The sequence below is a fragment of the Leiobunum rupestre genome, chromosome 2, assembly GCF_980474605.1.
Source record: "Leiobunum rupestre chromosome 2, qqLeiRupe1.1.hap1, whole genome shotgun sequence".
Classification (NCBI taxonomy): domain Eukaryota; kingdom Metazoa; phylum Arthropoda; class Arachnida; order Opiliones; family Sclerosomatidae; genus Leiobunum; species Leiobunum rupestre.
In genome coordinates, this window is record NC_143385.1 from 89,438,679 (window position 1) to 89,460,228 (window position 21,550).

The 21,550-nt window shown below is 34.1% G+C and overlaps 1 protein-coding gene across 1 annotated transcript in view; it reads right to left on the reverse strand.

Annotated features, from left to right (window-relative positions):
- Positions 1-5,185: 5,185 nt before the first annotated feature.
- The window catches only part of LOC149960299 (rab-like protein 2A), a 103,228-nt gene continuing 86,863 nt past the window's right edge, over positions 5,186-21,550 (reverse strand). The window contains exons 6-8 of the mRNA XM_090165224.1: positions 16,683-16,780; positions 14,348-14,431; positions 5,186-5,430 (exon numbers count right to left, since the gene is read on the reverse strand). Coding sequence (XP_090021350.1) covers positions 5,398-5,430; positions 14,348-14,431; positions 16,683-16,780 — 215 coding nt within the window. The 3' untranslated portion in view covers positions 5,186-5,397. The remainder of the gene's footprint in view (positions 5,431-14,347; positions 14,432-16,682; positions 16,781-21,550) is intronic.

Consider the following 21,550-nt stretch of genomic DNA (forward strand, 5'->3'; position numbering starts at 1 on the left):
TTTGCCCAACTCTGCTAGTAGAGCATGAATTGGATGAGGAGAAAAGTTAAAAGTAATCTCAAAATAGTCTTTATCCCGGAGTGTAAGTTAATACACTATTGAGGGAGAATCTTTCTAAAACCTATATTAAAATTTGATCTAGCCAAAGAAAGTAATTTTTGGCTTAAAGGAAAAGGACTGTAACTGGAGCTTGAAATAACTGGAAAGTTGATTTCAAAGTCTCCTTTCGTATGAAATAACAATTTCTCGGATGAACATCGGATTTCACGGCTGTGGGTTCTGTTACCTTTTCACAATCTTATTACGAGAAAAACAATTTATTTTCGATAAGGGAATACTTTTCGATAAATTACAAATAAAAACCTCCTACTCACGCTATTTTTAGCAATGTTTTATGTAAAATATATACACAAAAGTTCAACTAAGGAAAAATATAACACCAAACCTTAAACACGTTTTTGCAAGTTTTTGGAATAATTTGAAATATCTACATTTCAAACTACTAGAGCTAACTGGTAAGCTTTACGCGAATGCGTTCCGATAGGGGGGGCAAGGGGGCATGTTCTACCAGGCGCCGCTTTAGAGGTCTACAAAAGGCCAAAAAGTATTCCAACTATCGAAATGTTCCGGAAGGTCGTTGACGCGTACTTGACGTTTCGAATTAATTAATTGGACATCTAAAGTGTATCGATATTCAATTTATTATTTATTCTGTTGCAGGTTTAAAATATGGCACGACGTGTAAAATGTGTGGTAGCGCCATCGATTGCGAGACTACTGAACTAAAACGTCCCTTGTACGACTATTATTATAATGTTATCGTGGGCACCACCTAACGTCAAAATTATTTATAATTTCTAAGTTGTTTCGGCTTGAGAATTTGTACAGGAATCCTTTTTAAGTTACTAAAAGCAACTGTCGGCTCTACCATTGCCACCTTTATTATGAAATGGCCCCTGTTATTAGAGATGGCCATTAATCTATCCGATTCTTCGAAAAACGCTGGAGAGCGTGGTGCCATCTATTTATGGCAAAGGAAACTTAAATTACAAATAGCGAAACGATAACGTCGCCAGAGAGCTATTGTAGAGTTTTATAGTTAGACAACTTATACTCTATTTAGTGGACTTGGACCTAAATTATATATTCCGTGTAAAAATATTGTTTAAAATTGCTGTAATTTATGTTATTGAGAAATTTACAAACGATCCAATCAAAGCGAGGGGTACCTATAAGTACCGCCTTTCTTATTTCGACGCTAGCGACATCTATTGACTATCTACTTCACGTTGAGACGCCACTTGCTTTAAATAACTTAAAATCACCTCTAAATGCTAAGTCTTGACTATGTTTAAGATCCCTTGACTGTGTGGTACTGGTCACAAATAAATTGGAGAAAATGTAACTGAGAATAGTAGCAGTTATTTTTCTGTGTTAAATCTGATTTCTACTTGGTTGTTATTCTTGGAGAGTAACGTAATGGACCTTCAACGGTGTCGTTGTTTAGAGATGACGTGTCCGGGATCGATGAAGATTAGGGGTAGAGTTACTGGTCAGCCACAAGTTGATCCCGAACCGGACTTGTTTAAGAGGGGAGAAAGAAAAGATGGCCAGATCGGGGTTCTCTAAGTAGCGAGATCAAAGATTCGCCACGAAGCATTGAACGCGGAAGGTAATCCGATTAATTGATATTTATTTCGCTCTCAGAAAGAAAAGCCAAATTGGACGAAGAGTGCGTGCCCGATACTTACAGCTGTACTTATTTTGTCCCGTCCTTAATAAAGTTTTAACATTCCTTTCTAATTTATCTCTTACGAGAGGACATTCAATGAAATAGTGTTGTAAAGCCTGGTTTTCACTGGGCTAAAAAACGGCGAAAATTGTTTTACGCAAATATATTTCCGGCGGATTTTCCAAGGCTTTTCCGCCCGCACCTGGTTTTCACTGGGGATTTTTTCAAGCGGTTTGTAATTTGGCGGTTTCGATAGCGCATGCGCTGAAAATTGTATCTTTACTGACTCACAAAATTAAAATGGACGCCACCGATTTTCTTTCATTTCATTGTTTTTAAAACATCTATTTGCTTTGTCATATAAAAAAGGAGAAGCGCGAACCTCTTCTACGAATAACTCCTGTTGACTACCATTCATTCTTTTTTGTTTATAAGTCATCGTGACAAACTGACTAAATTACAATAACAATGTTTATAAACTAAACGCGTCGCTTTTTAGGCCTAACAAATTGAATCAAACCGAGAGTAGTGAGCTAGTGACGTCAACGCATGATCTTCACTGATTGGTTAGCACATTGCGTTGCGTTTTAAAAATTCGGAAAAATAGAACTTCCATTCCGCGCTTGTTCGCGGAATATCGCGAGCTTTCCGTATAATTTTGCGGAAAATATTTTTCCGCAAACAGCGCGGAAAGCCAATTCCGCTGTTTTTAAGCCCAGTGAAAACCAGGCTTTTGTCGGAAAATATTCCGCAGAAAATGACCGAGGCCCTTTTCCGAAAAATATAAAAAAGTTTTCATTCCATGATTAGTCTAATATATTGCTTGCAAATTTAAATAAAGCGGCATTTTCGCCTCATTTTTTCGAATCTAAAATTAAAACTAAACCTCTAGACTAGCTTTAAACTGATTCACAATGTAACACTATTAATGTTTGATTGTATTTTTACTGATATTAGACATTTTATATCGATAAAAAGTTAAAAACATTAAAAACCCTTAAAAAGTAATATGTTTCAATTTTTTATTTTTCCGATTTGCGGAAAATTCTCTGGAAATTTTATCGCATTTTATATTTCCGAAAAATTAACAACACTAAAATGAAACATGCAACAATAATTTCAGATTCAAATTCCCTGACTATACGCTGACCATTTTTAGAAATTTTCCCTCACCCTTTTACGACCCAAAATAGAGCTCTTTTAACTTTATATTTCATTTTCAAGTTATTTTAAAAATAAACCATTTTATTACAACGTTTAAAAACGTTTAACACTGCTCAGATCCTTTAGGAAAAAAAAATAATAAAAATCTCACCACCATTAAGGCGATGTTTCAAAATGATGATGACAGTGTATGTTAAAAAAATATGCTAAAATTTTGAAGCAAGTGTCGGCTCTAGGTGAAGTAGCTCTTTTTTCAACAGATGTCGCTAGCGTCGAAATCAAAACAAGATATTTAAGCTTCATTTTGACCCAAAAGGCGGGACATAAAAGTATGCTTCGCGTTGATTGGCTCGTTTATAAATTTTTTAATAACTTCAATTATAGTAATTGTGTACAATATATTTTTATGGGGTATAAAATTTAGGTTAAAGTTCACTAACTCGTAAGTAGAGTAAAAGGGGTCTAATTATAATACTCTATAATGGCTCTCTGACGACGTTATTGTTTCTCTATTTTGAATTTTAGATTCCGTTCCCATTAATAGATGGCTCCACGCTCTCCACGAAAGTCATAGTTTTCGATGATTCGGATAGATTCATGGCCATCTCTAATAACAGTTGCCTTTTCATAATACAGGTGGCAATGATAGAGCCGACAGTTGCTTTAAATATAGGATAGGTTGCCGAAGTGCTTAGCACTCTAGCCTCGCAGCAAGAGGTGGTTGGTTCAATCCCAGTTTATGGCACTGGGTTAAAACTGGAAATAACTCCTCCTGCGTTGAATTTCATCCGAGGTTTTAGATTTCACATTTTAAATAAAAACTTGATGATGGTAATAGTAAGAATAGGAATTTGTAGCCTCGCGTGGTATGAGAAGCTTATCACTATACTCCTTGGTTACAAATCCTTAAATAACTTATAATTGTTAGTTAATTAATAGGGGGATATTAAGAAATATTCTTAAAACACATTCACACAAATTTTCTTTCTATAGGGCCTTTAAGGCATACCATCAAGCTGGTACTTTGGCGAGGTTTACAAGTACGTATTTCCAAGGAGTATTTTTAGAGGATTTTGTGTTGGTTATCATTTAAAATTAAGAGGAATCTATTATCATTACTGATGATCGGAATGACGAAATTCACTCAATTTTTAAACGAATATTTTTTGGAAATAAATTTTGAAACAATTTGAAGAGTGTATATTGTAGATATAGTTACAATATTGTTTGGGAAAGGTTTTTCTATCATTTGTGAAACCTCATTTCCCAGGCCCTATGAAGTGAACCTGCAACCAAATTTGCATTATCCTAAGTCGTTTAGTTGGGGCATGCGATATTTAATCCTGTAACTTTTTAAGACTATTATCGACGACTTTAAGGAATTCTGAGCCAAATTCTTCGATATCTAAGCTATTAAATGAGATGCGAATTTTATCAATCCAATATTTATATATGTTTTCTAAACGAAAAGTGTTCAGAGTTAGATATGTTTGGAGTTAGCAGTACTAGCCATAACTATTATAAAAAAGTCGATATCGACCTTCAAAAGGTGATCTCGACCAAAGGGCCACCTTTTAAATAAGAAATAAGGTTATCCTTGCTACAGGGAAATGAAAACTTATCTCTTAAAGGGTCAATGAACTTGGATTCTTAATTATGGTGGAGGGACGGAATTTTTTTTATCAGCTAAGCTAATGCCTAAGCCATCAAGTGACTTTAAAGCCATTAATTCAGGTGGTCGGGTTACAACGCGTAGGAGGGTGGTGGCAAGCCCTTCATGCCACGCGAGCCAACAGCTCCCTACACTAACTATTAAGTTTAACCTCCAGAAGTGTTAATGGAAGGGGAAACCGAAGAGCTCGGGGGAAACCCCTTAACTCAAGCTAAGTTACGTTTAAAAAAGTCGTAAGGTGTGTTAGCAGGCGATGTTTTGCTTAAGTTCAAACTCCCTTTACTTCTGGTTGTCCACAATGTACACGGAAGGAATTCTGGTAATGTGGGCATCACGATGTTGGAGTCCCGCCTAGAGGATAGCCCGATTTAAAATTTAAAATGTTTTTGAAAGAAAAAAATAAAGTTTCGTAGGAAAACTCAAAACAAATCGGCGGCGGGAACAAAATTTATCGGCGGCGTCGGCGGCGTGCCGAAAAGAAAATGGTAGGGCCACCTACAACTTATCTCCGGGTCAGAAAGTTAAGCTTAGATAAACGTTCCTAGTAACAGCGCTAAAAATAAATCTATCGTGTAAAATATAACATTTTATTATGTTCACAATAGAAAACTGTGTTTGTAATATGATATAAATTTTAATCTCAACTTGGAAACAAAAATTGCATATTATCGGAATAGTTACTAATTGGTATATTTTCCGCAAATTTGTTATTTTTTTATTTTATTTTATAGACTATAGATTATTATGAAACTGATTTGACAACTCTCGTGGCAAGTGTTTTGTTGAGCACTACAATATTGAGGACGGATTCGATCATGTTTGGACCACTTCAGTATTCGTCATTTTCGTCATCTTCGAAGTTCTGCAAATAAACAAACAAGCGTTCAAATCAATTAGTATGGCCAGGAATTTATATATGAGTACACTTGGAACCTCTTAGGCTTCATTACCGCCATGATGCCAGTCCGAACAAACGGGTGAGGTTTAAATTTCCTCGAATGTATTGCCAATTTTAAGTTCATTGGCTGGATGAGGTAAGATAATTTCTATTTGAACCAAGACAAATGCCGATGTAGCACCGAGTTAAGAGCTAGCGAATAATTCCACAATAAATAACGCTAGTTTCTGTGGAGGCTATCAGAGCCACCACTATCTTCCTTACACATTACAATTGTATACAAATATAAATTCCTGGTAGGGAATTTACAATCAGTAGCCTCATCACGGAGGTACATCATAATAAATTTATTTCTTGTCGTTTCAAATGGTAAAAATTTCTTATTGTTATTCCCATTCATCCATGTTTATTTCATTTTTGTAAGGAGACACAATTTTGATTTTTTTACGTAATAAACTAATGTGTTTATTAGGTCACTATAACAGCTTAAAGCAAATGCTAAAATTTCTAGTATTATACCTAGAACGATAATAGTATTATGTTATTCAGTTATAAACTTACATCTACACTGTAAAAAAGGTTGAGTCAAAGGCTCAAATGATACCCAAAATGGGTAAAATTTTACCCAAAACTATATGGTCACTATTGCACTTATTCAAGAAGTTGCGAAAAACTTAAAATACCCAAATTGGGCAAAAGGTATTACCCAAATGTGGATCAATCCAAAATTACCCCCAATTTTGGGTAAAAAAATATTAACCCAAAAAAATGGGTTATATTCAAAATAGCCCACATTTTTAGGTTAAATTGTTAATTTTACCCAAATAACTTGGTAGTTTAAAATACCCAATAATATGGGTCGATTTGAAAAAGTGGCCAAATTAAAAGAGCCAAATCTAAGGCTTATTAAGTCTGGAAAGCTGCTGGTGGAGAGGTGGAAACTTGTCAACAGCCTAGATTTATGCATATTAAATCTAATAAAAATGAATTTAAAAGTCAGATATAATTTTAAAAGCAATCTTAAGTAGGATAAATTAATTTACCCTGAAGCAAAATCCTTCCAACGTCTGTCGCTAGTTTGTGAGGCGGGAAACGAATATTCGAAAACGTGGGAAATCACTTTTATTTTATGAACCAGAAAGTTGAGAAGACGACCAAATTTCTTTTACTACTTTGTGGGCAGAAAATAACCCAAGTTGGGCTGGTGCTATAATATATAAATAACCCAAAAACCTTGGTGAAACCCAGCAACCCAAAAAAGTTGTAATAACCCGAATTGGGTCAAAAGTGACTCAAAATGGGTCAAAAAATATTTTACCCAACATATTTAACCTTACCATTTTTAGAGTCAGCTACCCATAAAGATGTAATCATCAAAATAGATCAAAAAATATTTCACCCAACCATTTTTAGAGTGTAGAGATGGAATGGTATGAAAGTTATTTACAAGTTACCAGAATCAATAGTAAATGGTTATTGTTTGGTCTGGTGATGTCACATTGAGTTACGGGATTTGGTGACACCGGCCTTAGTAACACCATTCGTACAATTAGAGATGTGAGCCGGTTAATTTACCGGTAATGGTAAAATTACCGTAAATTTACCGAGTGGTTTTATTTACCAATTACTTTCATAAAGCAAAAAACACCCAAAAATATTTTGTTAAACTTCAAATAAGAGAAGAAACAATGACATTTTACAATGGACCAGAAAACCAAATCATTTTCCTGTTAAAGACTCCGAATTCCCGGCACTGTGATTTTACGTTCCATACATTTAAATGTATTTCTAAGGGGGTTATCTAGCAGGTTTCTCTAAGTTTAATGTAAACGAAGGCTATGGTTAAATTTAAATATTATTTTAATAATTATTGTGACATCAAACCATTATTTTGATTAAATAAAAAAGTTCATGGTCAATTTACCGTTTTTATTTTTACCGGTAAATTTACATCACTATATAGGTACAATAGATCAATTCCAAAAAATAAAAGGTAAAAGCTGGGGTCAAACGCTCGTTCCATTTGTGAAACAAACTGCCTGTTTTAGAATAAGAATTAGACTTCAAACTATTTCTTTTTAAAGTAGTCGTTTGTTAAAACGTTTTCGCTGTAAAAGTCCTTTCAGAAATTTCTACTTTACATTTATTTAATTCGCGGAAAGAGCATTTGGCAGGGTCTTTTTTGTTAATGAGTTTAAAATTAGATTTGTGTAGATTGCGATTGGAGTGCTATTAATAAAAAAATTTAAATTTTTCTTTCAGTTTCAAAGCCCTATTCGCACTAGTTTTTGCCCAGCTTTGTTGGTGAGTTCAAACGTGGTCGAAATTTCGCGATTCGACCCCCGAACGAAATTATTCTTCATTCTTAAAAAATACCTCAATAAACAAATTGTCAAATTCGATTGCTAAAGATAATTAACATTAATATTATCATTTATTTATGTGTACGAACAGTATTTCATTTAAATATTTAATCCGTTTTTTTCATCTTGAAACCTCGCTTTTCCCTTAGGAAGGAAGCTTGTTCGTCTTTTTACTAATTCGTATTGTTTAAAGGTGAAAGGTACCTTGCAGCTCTAGTGCAATTTGGATTAATTACGAAAAAGGTGAAGTAGTTATTGACGTCATCAAGATGGCCGCCGGTCACCTATACCCAGTAAATTTTATCTTTATTACTTGTTGTTGGAATATTAGGATGTGGATGTCATTTAATGGATAAAGGCAGCAGAGTATTATTTACTTTTAGCAATTTTTGCTACTAGGGGGCGCTGCCGTAAAGGAATATTCTTCGTCGGAGGTATTTACAAGTAATATAGACTTGTAATACCTCATTTAATAGCATTTCAAAATAACTTCGCTTAAAGATGTAAAATGTAAAATTTTCCGTATTCTGTCGATGAAATATTACTTTAAAATCAATTACATGTACAACTATTTTATCGTTCCAAACATGTTTCGAAAAATCAACGGGACCCGGCGTAGGCACATGTTTCAAACGAATAACATTAGTAGGAAAAGGAGTTGAATACTTCTCTCGTAAGGGATATTTTATAAGCTTTTGCTAATACTGATAAGTTACGTATTTATCATAGAGTAAACCACTCGTAAAGAGTGGAAGGCTATCAACGAAATTTGTTAACACTCATCGTACGCAGTTGGCCTAAAGGTAATGCACGATATCTGGATAAAAAAGTAAGTTTATACTCTAAAAGATGTAAAAACAACACCATCACTCTTCGGACTATATTTATTCACGCCTTGGAAACAAGTTGCCCCATAGGATTAATGTTTCATGCGCTTCCATTTCATGCGAGTGGGTTACTCTATGGTATTTATATTTATTGAGAATTACTGTTTTTAGACGATTTATAGAGTTTACCCAGATCCACCTCATCGTCTCAACGTTGTCCTCCTCACATAAATACATTCTTGTTAATGCGTCATTTAAAGGAATCTGTTTATCCTTGTAGATTTTTTTTCACAATTTGGAAAATATTAATAACGGCGCTTTTATTACTATTCCAATTGTATGGTTCCTTAGTCTGAAGCTTGTATTTTCGCCTGAAAGGCTTATCGATCGAATGAGAAGATATATTCGAAACAGATTTCTGTTATCGTATTAAAATATGATATCCGCGTGGGTTGAAAAACCTTCTCGTTCTTAACAGAAAAAAATTTGATCTATATTTCCGACTTCCTGCTGATTTTTCTGATACGTTTCATCAATAATGTATACCACGAATCCATACCTCTACTAGGAATGCTTATCCTGCCGCATCTCGTATGGTAAGATCACTTTGACGGCTTTGGCCCCGCCTACGAAGGATAAAATCCCCATTGCGTGCGCTCCCCTCTCGCGTTGTTGTTTGCTAAGTTAAAGCAACTGTCGGCTCTATCATTGCCACCTGTATTATTAAAAAGGCCCCTGTTATTAGAGATGGCCATGAATCTATCAAAATCTTCGAAAAAAATGACTTTCGCGGAGAGCGTGGAACCATCTATTTATGGCAAAGGAAGCTAAAATTCAAAATAGCGAAACAATAACGTCGTCAGAGCGCCATTATATTATATTATATTTAGACCACTTTTACTCTACTTAGTGAACTTTAACCTAAATTATATATCCCATCGAAAATATATTGTAAACAATTACTATAATTGAAGTTATTGACAAATTTACAAACGAGCCAATCAACGCGAAGCATACTTTTATGTCCCGCCTTTCGGGTCAAAATGTAGCTTCAGCATCTTGTTTCGATTTTGACGCTAGCGACATCTGTTGATAAAAGAGCTACTTCACCTAGAGCCGACACTTGCTTTAACATAAAAAAAACGTCAACCACATCGAGACGAAAATCTGCCGCGATAAGCATTCCAAGTAGAGGTATGGATTCCTGTGTATACAGATTAACCTTGGTTTGCTTTTGAAGATTACGCGTTCAACAATTCCAAATTTAACAAGTTGGCCTGTCGTTCAAGAGGGCTCGGGTTCAAATCCCGGCCGATTAAAAAATTATACTTCACCCAATGACAAAAAGAGGGCGCTTTTGGAAAAACCTTTTCCCTGATTCTAAGAAACTAACGCAGTGATTACCCTTTGCCCCGAAAATGCGAACACGTTCGCAGGCCTGACAGACAGACCCACAGACAGACCCACAGACCCACAGACAGACCCACAGACAGACAGACTCGGTGGTTGTATAACCCCTCCTAGGGTATAAAGTCCCCTCTGAGAGGTAAAAAGGGCTAAGCAAACATAAGTATCTCATTATTTACCGATTTTGCTTGAAACTATTGAGTTGAATTTAAGTATAGTTTTAAGCGTCTTTATATAGAAGTGCTTTTAATCGTGACAGGTTATCTGTTATTTTGGCTGGTCACACCCAGATTTTCTTACACTAATCTGAATAAAAATTATCCGTATTCTGTAACAGAATTTATAATCTGTTTCTTATCCGAGATATCAGATTGAAAAGGAAAAGTTATAAAGGTGTTATGTGCCAAAAATGAAAAACACGTATCTAACTGTTTAATTTAAAAATAAAACAACATAATATTGTTCTAAAATTTGGGGCGAGTCAAAAATTCTAAGAATTCTTCCTTTGATAGCGAGAATTCTCACTTCCCAAAATTTTGACGGTCGTTCACACAGGAAGTGACGTAATCTCTTCTCCCTAGTTCTCTTGAGAAGAGTAAGAATGCCTCAGAGCATTCTCACTTGGTCAAATTACAAATAAAAATGGCAGCTAATATTCTAATCGGTTAACTTGATGCTGAATAAAATAAACATTATGATATTTTTGTGGACGAAAATGAATTCCGGAGAAAACCGAATGTTAAGTTAATTTATAATGAAATATTCCCTTTTCAATTATAAATTAAAGTTTTTCTTCCTTCATATATTGTGGAAAAATAATATTTATTGGTTTACTTTTGACGCGTTTTAGCGAGTCCTCACGGGGAGAACAATTCTCAGGAAGAACTCTTCTCAAAAGAAGAATTCCTTCTTAGAATTTTGACGCACCCCTGTAGAGGATAGCTCTTTGCCTAACTAATTTTTAACATAAAAAGCGGATCAGTGAAGAAACTTAGATAAGGCGAACACATTTTATCTGACCAATTAGAGAAATTGGATGTGAAGCGGTTTTCTCTGCTATATGCGCTGAATTAAACAAGAATATGAGAAGCAGATACAGATATTGCTTCACAGACAGAAATGGAAAGCACTTGTATACACGGTGGTACTGAAAGTAATTGGTCCTGACAGCCCGGGCTTCTGTTCGCGGTCCGATTCTGGGAAAACTCATTTTGTCTTTCAATGACAATGTCTTTTCCGATTCACTTGGCGATATCGAAAAAAAAATACTCTTGAAAAATGGGTCGTAAGTTCTTACATTTTGACAACTAGCAAATTGATTTCAGGAGAAGCTTCCCCGCTACCCCAAAAAGGAACTTGAGATGGAACACTTAGGGCCCAAGAATGCCTTAATCTAGCTGTTTATGTTGGCTTTAAGGTGCGTCTGCCGAGGGGTCTCCTTCAGCCGTTACAATTTGGCGCCTGTTGCTTTCCATTTAAAGCAACTGTCGGCTCTATCATTGCCACCTGTATTATAAAAAGGCCCCTGTTATTAGAGATGGCCATGAATCTATCCGAATCTTAAAAAAAATGACTTTCTTGGAGAGCGTGGAGCCATCTATTAATGGGAACGGAAGCTAAAATTCAAAATAGCGAAACAATAACGTCGTCAGAGAGCCATTATAGAGTATTATATCTAGACCACTTTTACCCTACTTAGTGAACTCACGGACAGTAAATTTTAGAGGACCGGTATTCCCGAGGTATTTTACGCCCCGTTCACCGATCAGGCTGACGGAAGTCGCTCAAGGTCACTAACTAAAGCCCTTGTCTTTCGGTCGGCCAGATTTCCAGATAACATGCGTGGGGGGGGGGGGGGGACTACCTCTATGAGTGGTACAAATGACCTTGACGGACTCTCTCTCTATTTCGATGTGATTGATGCGCGGGTAAACCAAAATTCTACAGGGGAAGGCAACGCTTTACTCGTCCTCTAAAATTTACAGTCCGTGGTGAACTTTAACCAAAATTATATATCCCATCGAAAATATATTGTAAACAATTACTATAATTGTAGTTATTGACAAATTTTAAAATGAGCCAATCAACGCGAAGCATACTTTTATGTCCCGCCTTTTGAGTAAAAATGTAGCTTCAGCATTTTGTTTTGATTTCGACGCTAGCGACCTCTGTTGAAAAAAGAGCTACTGCACCTAGAGCCAACACTTGCTTTAACATATCTCGGCAATACCTTTTTCAGGCAAGCGTTTTCAAAGGTTAACCGCGCGGGTTATTTAGATCGTAATTTTCTGATACCTGTTATTCAGGTCAGATTTATCTTTTATATTTACCCAACGCAACAATCTGATCTCAAATCTTATCTGATTCGTTATACCATATGTAACATAATTACTCATAAGTGTGCCTCTGTTTAACATCTCTGTATTAAAAATTTAAATGAGACCTTGTTTCATAGCCACCAAAGAAAAGACGGACTAACGTCGCGTAAAACTGGTTTTACTTCCTTCACTCCCCGCCAGAACTAGTTTTGATGACGATAAAACCGTTATCGACTGGGAAGTGACGTCAATTACGTAATATCCTGGCAACAAGGCCTCATTGAAAAAAGTAGATCTGGCACACTTATGAGTAATTATGTTACATATGGTTATACCAAGTAAGCGATCTGAACTAACTCAGATTCAAGCAGCTGAACTTATAATTATACGTTAAGTAGATATTTCTTCTGGTAAGAGAAAATCCAATTAATCAGTCATTTAAATTTGGAAACGAATTTAATATCTTGATTTGTACCTGATATTCTGATAAATAAAAGTTATTTTCCCGGTTGAGATAAAGCAACTGTTATTTAAGACTCCTTTTTCTAACATATGAAAAATAATCTAAAAACAATTTTTTAATCATCGTTTGAAAACGCTATTTGTAAACCAAGTTTGACACGGTTCATATAGAGTTATTGGAAACCCGATTTCCCTGATGTTTCCAGGTGCAAGATAGCCTCAATTAAAACTATTATTTACAGAGTAACTCATTTCACGATTGTCATTTAAAACTCGGCGAAACAGATAAATTAACCGCCAAAATTTCAATTCATCATAAAATTTAGGTGAACTGTTTATTTATGGTTATTATTCGCGGCTTTAAAAGGATTTAATATGCAAAAAATTAAGATCTTATTCGGTTAGTTTTCGGATATGGATAAAAACAAGTAAATCGAATATTTCTTATCCAAACGCCGAGCTCTATTGTCATTAAAGATAAATTGCTTTAATAAGAAAAACTTATTGGTGTAAACTTGTACTCATTTGGGCCAACTTTCTGAACACTCACAAATAATCAGCTAAGCTAATACCCAAGGCAATACCCGGGTAAAATTGCCCTTCAATCCACTCAGGAAAATGCCCATCTAACCTGCATGGAGATAATATACAAACTCAACGCGGAATTAGGTCCACTAGCTGCGATCGAACCCGGCTCCTCTCGCTGCGAGGCGTCAGTGTTCACCACTAACAAAAGCGCTAATTACGATCATAAATTGTAAAGAGTGTTTGCCAATAATTTCTCGATTTACAATCGGCTACTCTGATTTGCGGCACCATATAAAGAGATTAGCTAATGACACGCTTGACGTAATAAAAGCCTACATTTTTACAAAACCTCTTATGAGAAATTTAAACCACGTTCTTTAGTGGCAGCTAGGAGCAACAAACACAGCACTGCCCACACAAGGAGACCAAAACCCGTCAAAAATCTTGTATTTTCTTGTATACAGTTTTCATTGGTTAGACGCTTTAGCGCCTGTTGCCGTCGGAAGGGGAAGATTCGGAAATTGTCTTCCCCTCCGCCCGTAAAACGTTTAGCGTAAAGGCTCGTGACTCTCGTCCAATGAAATTCGTACACAACCCTTCGTTAGCGTGTATAAAGGCTAGCTGCGTTGCTCCTAGGTGAAATTTCATTCACAGAATAATAAAAATAAAAAGTTTGCAATCGACCTTTGCAATAGTTTAAATGGTTTAAATTTACGTTGTTGTTTTGCCAGGGGAAAACTCAATCGTTTCAAGGTAGTCAAAGTTTTATCAAATTGTAGACTAAAGAAAGTATAATTTTAAGTGTGTAAAAGAAACATAAAATGATTTAGATTTAGAGCTTTTAGTTAAGGGTTCGAATTGTTAAACTAGGATTTAAAAAATGGCGAGATAGGATATTGAATAATTCGAGATAATTAAGTTAATTATTTGTTGTAGAGTAACCCAAATGAAGAGAAAATTGTGAATATTAACAAACCTCCAGTTCCCTGAGAACTTCGTCAACAAAATCAGATGGATTTTTCTTATATTGCACGGCACTATTTATTGCATCTGAAAAAAGCTTTTAAAATAAAAATAAATTATTATTCTTCTTACAATTAAAATTAAAATGATATTAAATTAAATCTGATTAAAATAAAATCATGTAGCTTTGGCTGTATAAGGATTTAAAACAATTAAATTGTGTTAAAAATCTTTCTTTATAAGACACCTTGTAACAGAGTGAAAGTAATATTTTTATTCAAGGAATTGTACTCAAGATTTATTGGGAATTTTGTATTTCGTCGGCTTCCAAACTTGAAGTATTTTCCCTTCGAAGATCCAATTTAACACCCGGAAAAACTCCCCGTACTTACATGGGCAAAATCGCTAGTGATATTTAGAAACTCAGTCTCACTCTTGAGTGAGAGTGGAGCTAAATAGTAATCTTAACTCTTTCTCACTCTCGCTTTTCGTCACTCACCGAGTGCACTATTCTTCGAGGGGCAGATCACAAGCATGATTGTAAGGTCACCCTCAAATGATTAAATCGGATTTAATCATGATTGAAATGATTAAATCGGATTGAAATTATTAAATCATGATTGAAATTATTAAATCGTGATTGAAATTATTAAATCGTGATTGAAATTATTAAATCGTGATTGAAAGGATTAAATCTCGATTAAAATGATTAGAATTATTAAATCTCGATTAAAATGATAATAATTATTAAACCTCGATTAAAATTAATATTAAAATGCTTAAATTAATATTAAAATGATTAAATTAATATTAAAATGATTAAATTAATATTAAAATGATAAAATTAATATTAAAATGATAAAATTAATATTAAAATGATTGAATAAATATTAAAATTATTAAATTAATATTAAAATGATTAAATTGTGATTAAAATGATTGTATATTTACTCGATAAAGTATTTTACCCTAGTCTTAATATTTTACGATGTATTTTATTAAGTTCATTGATATTAAAAATTAAATCATGATTATATTTATTAAATCATGATTAAAATGATTTAATCGTGATTATATTTATTAAATCATGATTAAAATAATTTAATCGTGATTAAAATGATTAAATCGTGATTAGAATGATTCAATCGTGATTAAAATGATTTAATCGTGATTAAAATGATTCAATCGTGATTAAAATGATTTAATCGTGATTAAAATGATTCAATCGTGATTAAAATGATTTAATCGTGATTAAAATGATTTCATCGTGATTAAAATGATTTAATCGTGATTAAAATGATTTAATCGTGATTAAAATGATTTAATCGTGATTAAAATGATTTAATCGTGATTAAAATGATTTAATCGTGATTAAAATGATTTAATCGTGATTAAAATGATTTAATCGTGATTAAAATGATTTAATCGTGATTAAAATGATTTAATCGTGATTAAAATGATTTAATCGTGATTAGAATGATTTAATCGTGATTAAAATGATTTAATCGTGATTAAAATGATTTAATCGTGATTAAAATGATTTAATCGTGATTAGAATGATTTAATCGTGATTAAAATTATTTAATCGTGATTAAATTTTTAATAATTGAATCATGATTATTATGATTATTAGGCCACTATAAAGCTTAGTGATCTGCCCCTCGCTCTCCCCAAAGAGGAAGATTAGTCAAGGTCACCAATTTCAATCTTATTCTTGGTGGGAAACTTCAAATTTGAGCCGGGAAATTTGAATTGAGTCCCAAAAGTATATTTTAGCCTCCTTTGCAGTTAAGAGATGGCACCACGCTCTCCAGTAAAGTAAATAAATTCATTTTAAATTCAAATTCCCCGCCTTCTTTTACTAGTCTTGAAAATCGATAAGAGTGATAGAGCTCACCTTGACTACCTTCAGTCTTTTCCCCACGAGCTCACTCTTACGAGTGACGAACAAGGGAAAACCCCACACTTACCAGTGAAGTTTTTTGTTAGGGAATGGAGTGAGAAAAGTGAGGGAGGAAAATCACTCGCTCAAATGCACTCCAAGTTTTGCCCAACTCTGGGCGTTGCTGACCAAATAACGTACGAAATATTGTGTTTGCCGATCCCATTTCAGAAGCGAAGGTGGTATTCCCATACAGGAGAACTTTATACCCGCCCTTACAGAAATTCTTTCGCTTTAGATAAAGCAGTTTGCCTCAAATATTTCAACCCTGAATCTCTATACACTTCAATGAAACAAACCCAAAGGTAATAAAACCATACACACAGAATATATAAAGCAAATTTTTAAGAAATAAAAATTTCATTGTAAATTTAAATAAGAAAAATTCAATTTAAAATTGTCTTACTTTGACCACGTTAGTTCCATCCGAAGCTGATACGAAATATAAAGGAATTCCAAATTTCTTGGGAAAATTGAAGGTCTTTCTTGTTACAACGGGATCAGCTAAGGCAACAAAAGACAGAAGAAACTCGAAATGTTGTTTTCTTTTACACACAACATATATATATATATATATTAACATATATATATATATTAACATATATATATATTAACATATATATATTAACATATATATATATTAACATATATATATTACATTATATATAATAATTAAATTATATACACTGGAAACTATGTAGGTATACACTTGGAATGTATAAGGAAGATTTTTACGGCCGTGATGAAGCTCGTAGAAACGGGCGTGTCTTAAAGCGGCAAAACTCACGAGAAAAAAACTCGCGCCTCGCTACCCTAATTCGACGAAAACTCGTCATTAAGCCTAGTCATGGTTTTTATATTATTAGCTTACCTGATTATCTCTTTTATAACCATACAAATACCTGAAATTAGGTATCACTACACTTCTTTCGCGAAGAGCATTATAATTACTTTAAAATATTAAGTACGATAACAAATTGAGGTTTTTAAATCCATTGTTTTATAACCCTTTTTTGCAAGGGAAGATCGCCTATTTGTTACCATGACGACGCATTCTTTTCGCGTCAAACCTCGAGCCAATGAATTAGACATGTCGTGTTACGTCTTACACTTGACGTAGTTAAGCCCCGCCTTTTTCTCGACGTGCTTGCGTATCACCGTCCCAATGACATTCCAAGTGTATACCTCTATAGTTTCCTAATATTATATTATATACACTATATACATTATATAATATAATAAGTAACATAATACCAATAAATAACTATTGGGTTACCGAGTTAATAATTATTGCAGATCAGATATCAAATTTATACTCAGATTTTATCAGTTCAATTGATTTGAAAAAAAACGAACTGATTTGAGATGCTTATAGCTCTCGATTTTAGCTATCCAACGATTACATTCCGTCCGAAGTTGTAATCACTGTTTCCAAGCCTAGCAATCAGATAATCTGAATCTGATGAGATTAATTATAGTATATCAGTTCAGATCTGTAACTTGATCTAATGAATCAGATTGAATTTGAAATCAGATTGCTATAGCTTGGGAGAATATGAAAGACTAACCTGATCTGATTGTCTGATAACTTTCTGACTTTTGAAATATTCGACTTAAGTTGGCCGTTGGGACCATAATTAACTTAATGTCGTTTTAATGTTAATTTTTTGCGAGCCTAACACTTTCGCTTAGCTTCTACTTGGACTACCAACCAAACAGGGTAGTATATTAGCATCCTTGATAGATTTAGATTTTGTCTTGGGCAAATCGACACTAGGAGGCTCTCTGCCGAATATAATAAACATATATGTATATTATATTAGGTGGTTCCTTTTCGCTTGTTCCGGGATTTCGGAGTAGGGTAAGAAGTGTAACGCTATGATGTCATTTTACTCCGATTCTGTGGTGGCGAATAGTTTGAATAAGAGTAAAAACGTTTTTTTCAAAATGGCTGCCGGTGGTCTTTTTAGCAGATACATTCTGGCTAGCAGACGACCAAATCGAATTTATTCCTTTACACCTCCTGTTCAGAAGGAGTAAATAGAGTAGCCCTAATACTCCGGAACCAGCGAATAGTTTATGGGCCGGAGTAATTCTCATCCCCGGAACAGGCGAAACTTTTAGGGTAAAAAGAGTACACTTTTAGTTCGAGAACGGGACTATGAATACGCAGATGAAGTTTGTGATGCAATTATAAATTATGTATATTTATAAAACCCGTTAGATTCAATGTATAGACGCCAAAAGAAATTATTCGCTCCAAAATAAAAACCGTCAAAAGGAAGGGTTTTTAAATTAAAAACGCGTGAATCTCGATGATATCGCCCATTTTTTCGTCGCACGTGCAATTATTTATTCTGATAATAAAATAGAATCACGTGGGCTTAGCAATATTTATCCGCATTTGTCTTAGCCAATAAGATTATCCCTTCCGAGCAAGCACGCGCCAATTTACACAATGAACCGATGAAGATTTTCAAATCAATTTCTTTTAAGATCTATTGAGGAAAGGATTTTTAAAGAAATCCATTTGGGAAAATTTCAAATCATCGGTCCTGAGCGCAGTTGCCATGTATACGTGTCTGGCATGCCACCCCAAGCGACCCCCTTTCGGGGTAATGCTTCTCTCGGTAGGATCGAAATCGGAACCTTTTTTGTTATCGTGGAAAATGGGCGAGCGTATATGGAGCTTGTGGCGATGTGAAACTCAGAGAAAGTGGTTTCGGTTTAGTCCGGCTCCATCACAGTTGGCGCAGGAAATATACTCTGGGTAAAAACCCGGAACCGCTCCTGTTTGCCACTTCTCTCATACCAATGGTTAAAGGGTCTTTCCCCTTTCCATAAACACTTGTTGAGGTTAACGGTAATAGTTAGTATAGGGAGCTGTTGGTTTCGCGTGGCATGAAGGGCTTGCCACCAGACATGGGCAAAATCACTAGTGATTCAGTCTCACTCAAGAGTGAGAGTGGAACTAAATAAAAATCTTCACTCATTGGCACTCTCGTTTTTCGTCACTCGCCGAGTGCACTCTTCCGGTCTTCCCTGAACAGTGCGATTAGTCATCAATTTCACTCTTATTCTTGGCGGGACACTTCAAATTTAAGCCGGGAAATTTGAATTCGGCCCAATAAGTATATTTAAGCCTCCTTTGCCGTTAATAGATGACACCACGCTCTCCAGTAAAGTAGTTAAATTAAATTTAAATTTGCCGCCTTCTTTTAATAGCCTTGAAAATCGATAAGAGCGAAAGAGCTGACCTTGACTACCTTCGGCCTTTTCACGAGAGCGCACTCGGTGAGTGACGAAAAAGGGAAAACCCCGCTCGTAAGAGTGGAATTTTTGCTAAGGAGTGGAGTGAGAAAAGTGTAGGGGAAAATAACTCGCACAAATTCACTCCGAGTTTTGCCCATGTCTGCTTGCCACCACCTTCTTACGCGTTGTCACCCGTCCACCTGTTTAAAGCCATTAAAAGTCGCTCAATGACTTTGTCCTAAGGTGGTGCCTTGGGTATGAAACCATATTTAGGGCTGCTCGCACCTCCTCCTCATGCTCCATTAGTAAGTTCTTTCCCCCTAAAAAATCAGCTCCTCATTGGTTCCCCAAAAAGTCTTAAGAAGCGATTGAAGCCGATGACGTTTTTCCTCCCGCGGCGGGGCCAAACTAAAACAGATGCCAGCCGATAGTGTCAATAAAATCATTATCCCTAAGAAAAAATAAATTATTGTACACCATTGCAAAAGCTTGAGAGGCCCTTGCATATCTGCAAACTAGCTCATAGTGTTTGGAGGGGGAGTATAAAGAAGGCTTCGTCGGTGTCTGTTCTAGGAGCATAGAGTTCTCTACCTAGTGGGGCTTCAACTTAAAAGCGTGACTTTAGAATAAAATTAATAATAAATTAAATTTCAGAATTAAATTAATAATAAATGATATTTCAGAATTAATTTAATAATAAATTAAATTTCAGAATTAATTTAATAATAAATTAAATTTCAGAATTAAATTAATAATAAATTAAATTTCAGAATTAAATTAATAATAAATTAAATTTCAGAATTAAATTAATAATAAATTAAATTTCAGAATTAAATTAATAATAAATTAAATTTCAGAATTAAATTAATAATAAATTAAATTTCAGAATTAAATTAATAATAAATTAAATTTCAGAATTAAATTAATAATAAATTAAATTTCAGAATTAAATTAATAATAAATTAAATTTCAGAATTAAATTACTAATAAATTAAATTTCAGAATTAAATTAATAATAAATTAAATTTCAATATTAAATTAATAATAAATTAAATTTCAGAATTAAATTAATAATAAATTAAATTTCAGAATTAAATTAATATTGAACTGATTTTAAGAATTAAATTAATATTAAACTGAATTTAAAAAATAATTTAATATTAAACTGCTTTTAAGAAATAAATTAATATTAAACTGCATTTAAGAATTAAATTAATTTTAAACTGAATTTAAGAATTAATATGAAAATATCTAGTAATTAAAATAATATTAAATTAAAATTAATAATTAAATTAATATTAAAATAAAGCTAAGAAATGATTGAATATTAAATATTACATTTATTAAATTAAATTAAATTTAAAATGCATCATGTTTTTCTCGAAAGTTGGATTACACGGATGAAGATGAAGGCTTAAGCGCCGAACTGTATTTCTCCTTTGACAGCTTGTTTCACTATTTACTGATAGTGAAGAAGAAATATCCAAAAAATAAGGCTTTTCCTTTCGCCGTTGCAGCGAAGTTTAAATGCAGAATAAATCTAGGCAGAGTGAGTTCCAGGGAAAAAAGGCCTTCCAGGGGCAAAGACCTAAATGGGCCATACAGATGAGCGTCCTTTGCATAATGCATGAAGGGGGATATTTCTACGCTCGGTCTTGCTCCACCCTTTCCCGTTTTAAGGTCATCGCGTGTTAATCCAATATTTGAGCTCTTGAATTGGAAACTTCTTCAATTTATCGATATTCGAATTACTCACGTAATACCATTAGAATATAATAAATCACTTACGATATAAATAACCAAGTATGACTAAGAACGGATTTACGTAAGGGAAAACGTGGAAGTTCTGCCTATTTCTTTATCTATTTTTGTTTAGATGCATATGCCGCCATCTATTAACCGAATCAAAAGAAATTATAATGGAAATATTAACAAATACCAAATTTTCCCAATTTCTAATTGCTTTGTAAAAATTATGTTTCATCTAAAATAGTACCTTTTTATACTATTTATTATTACTGA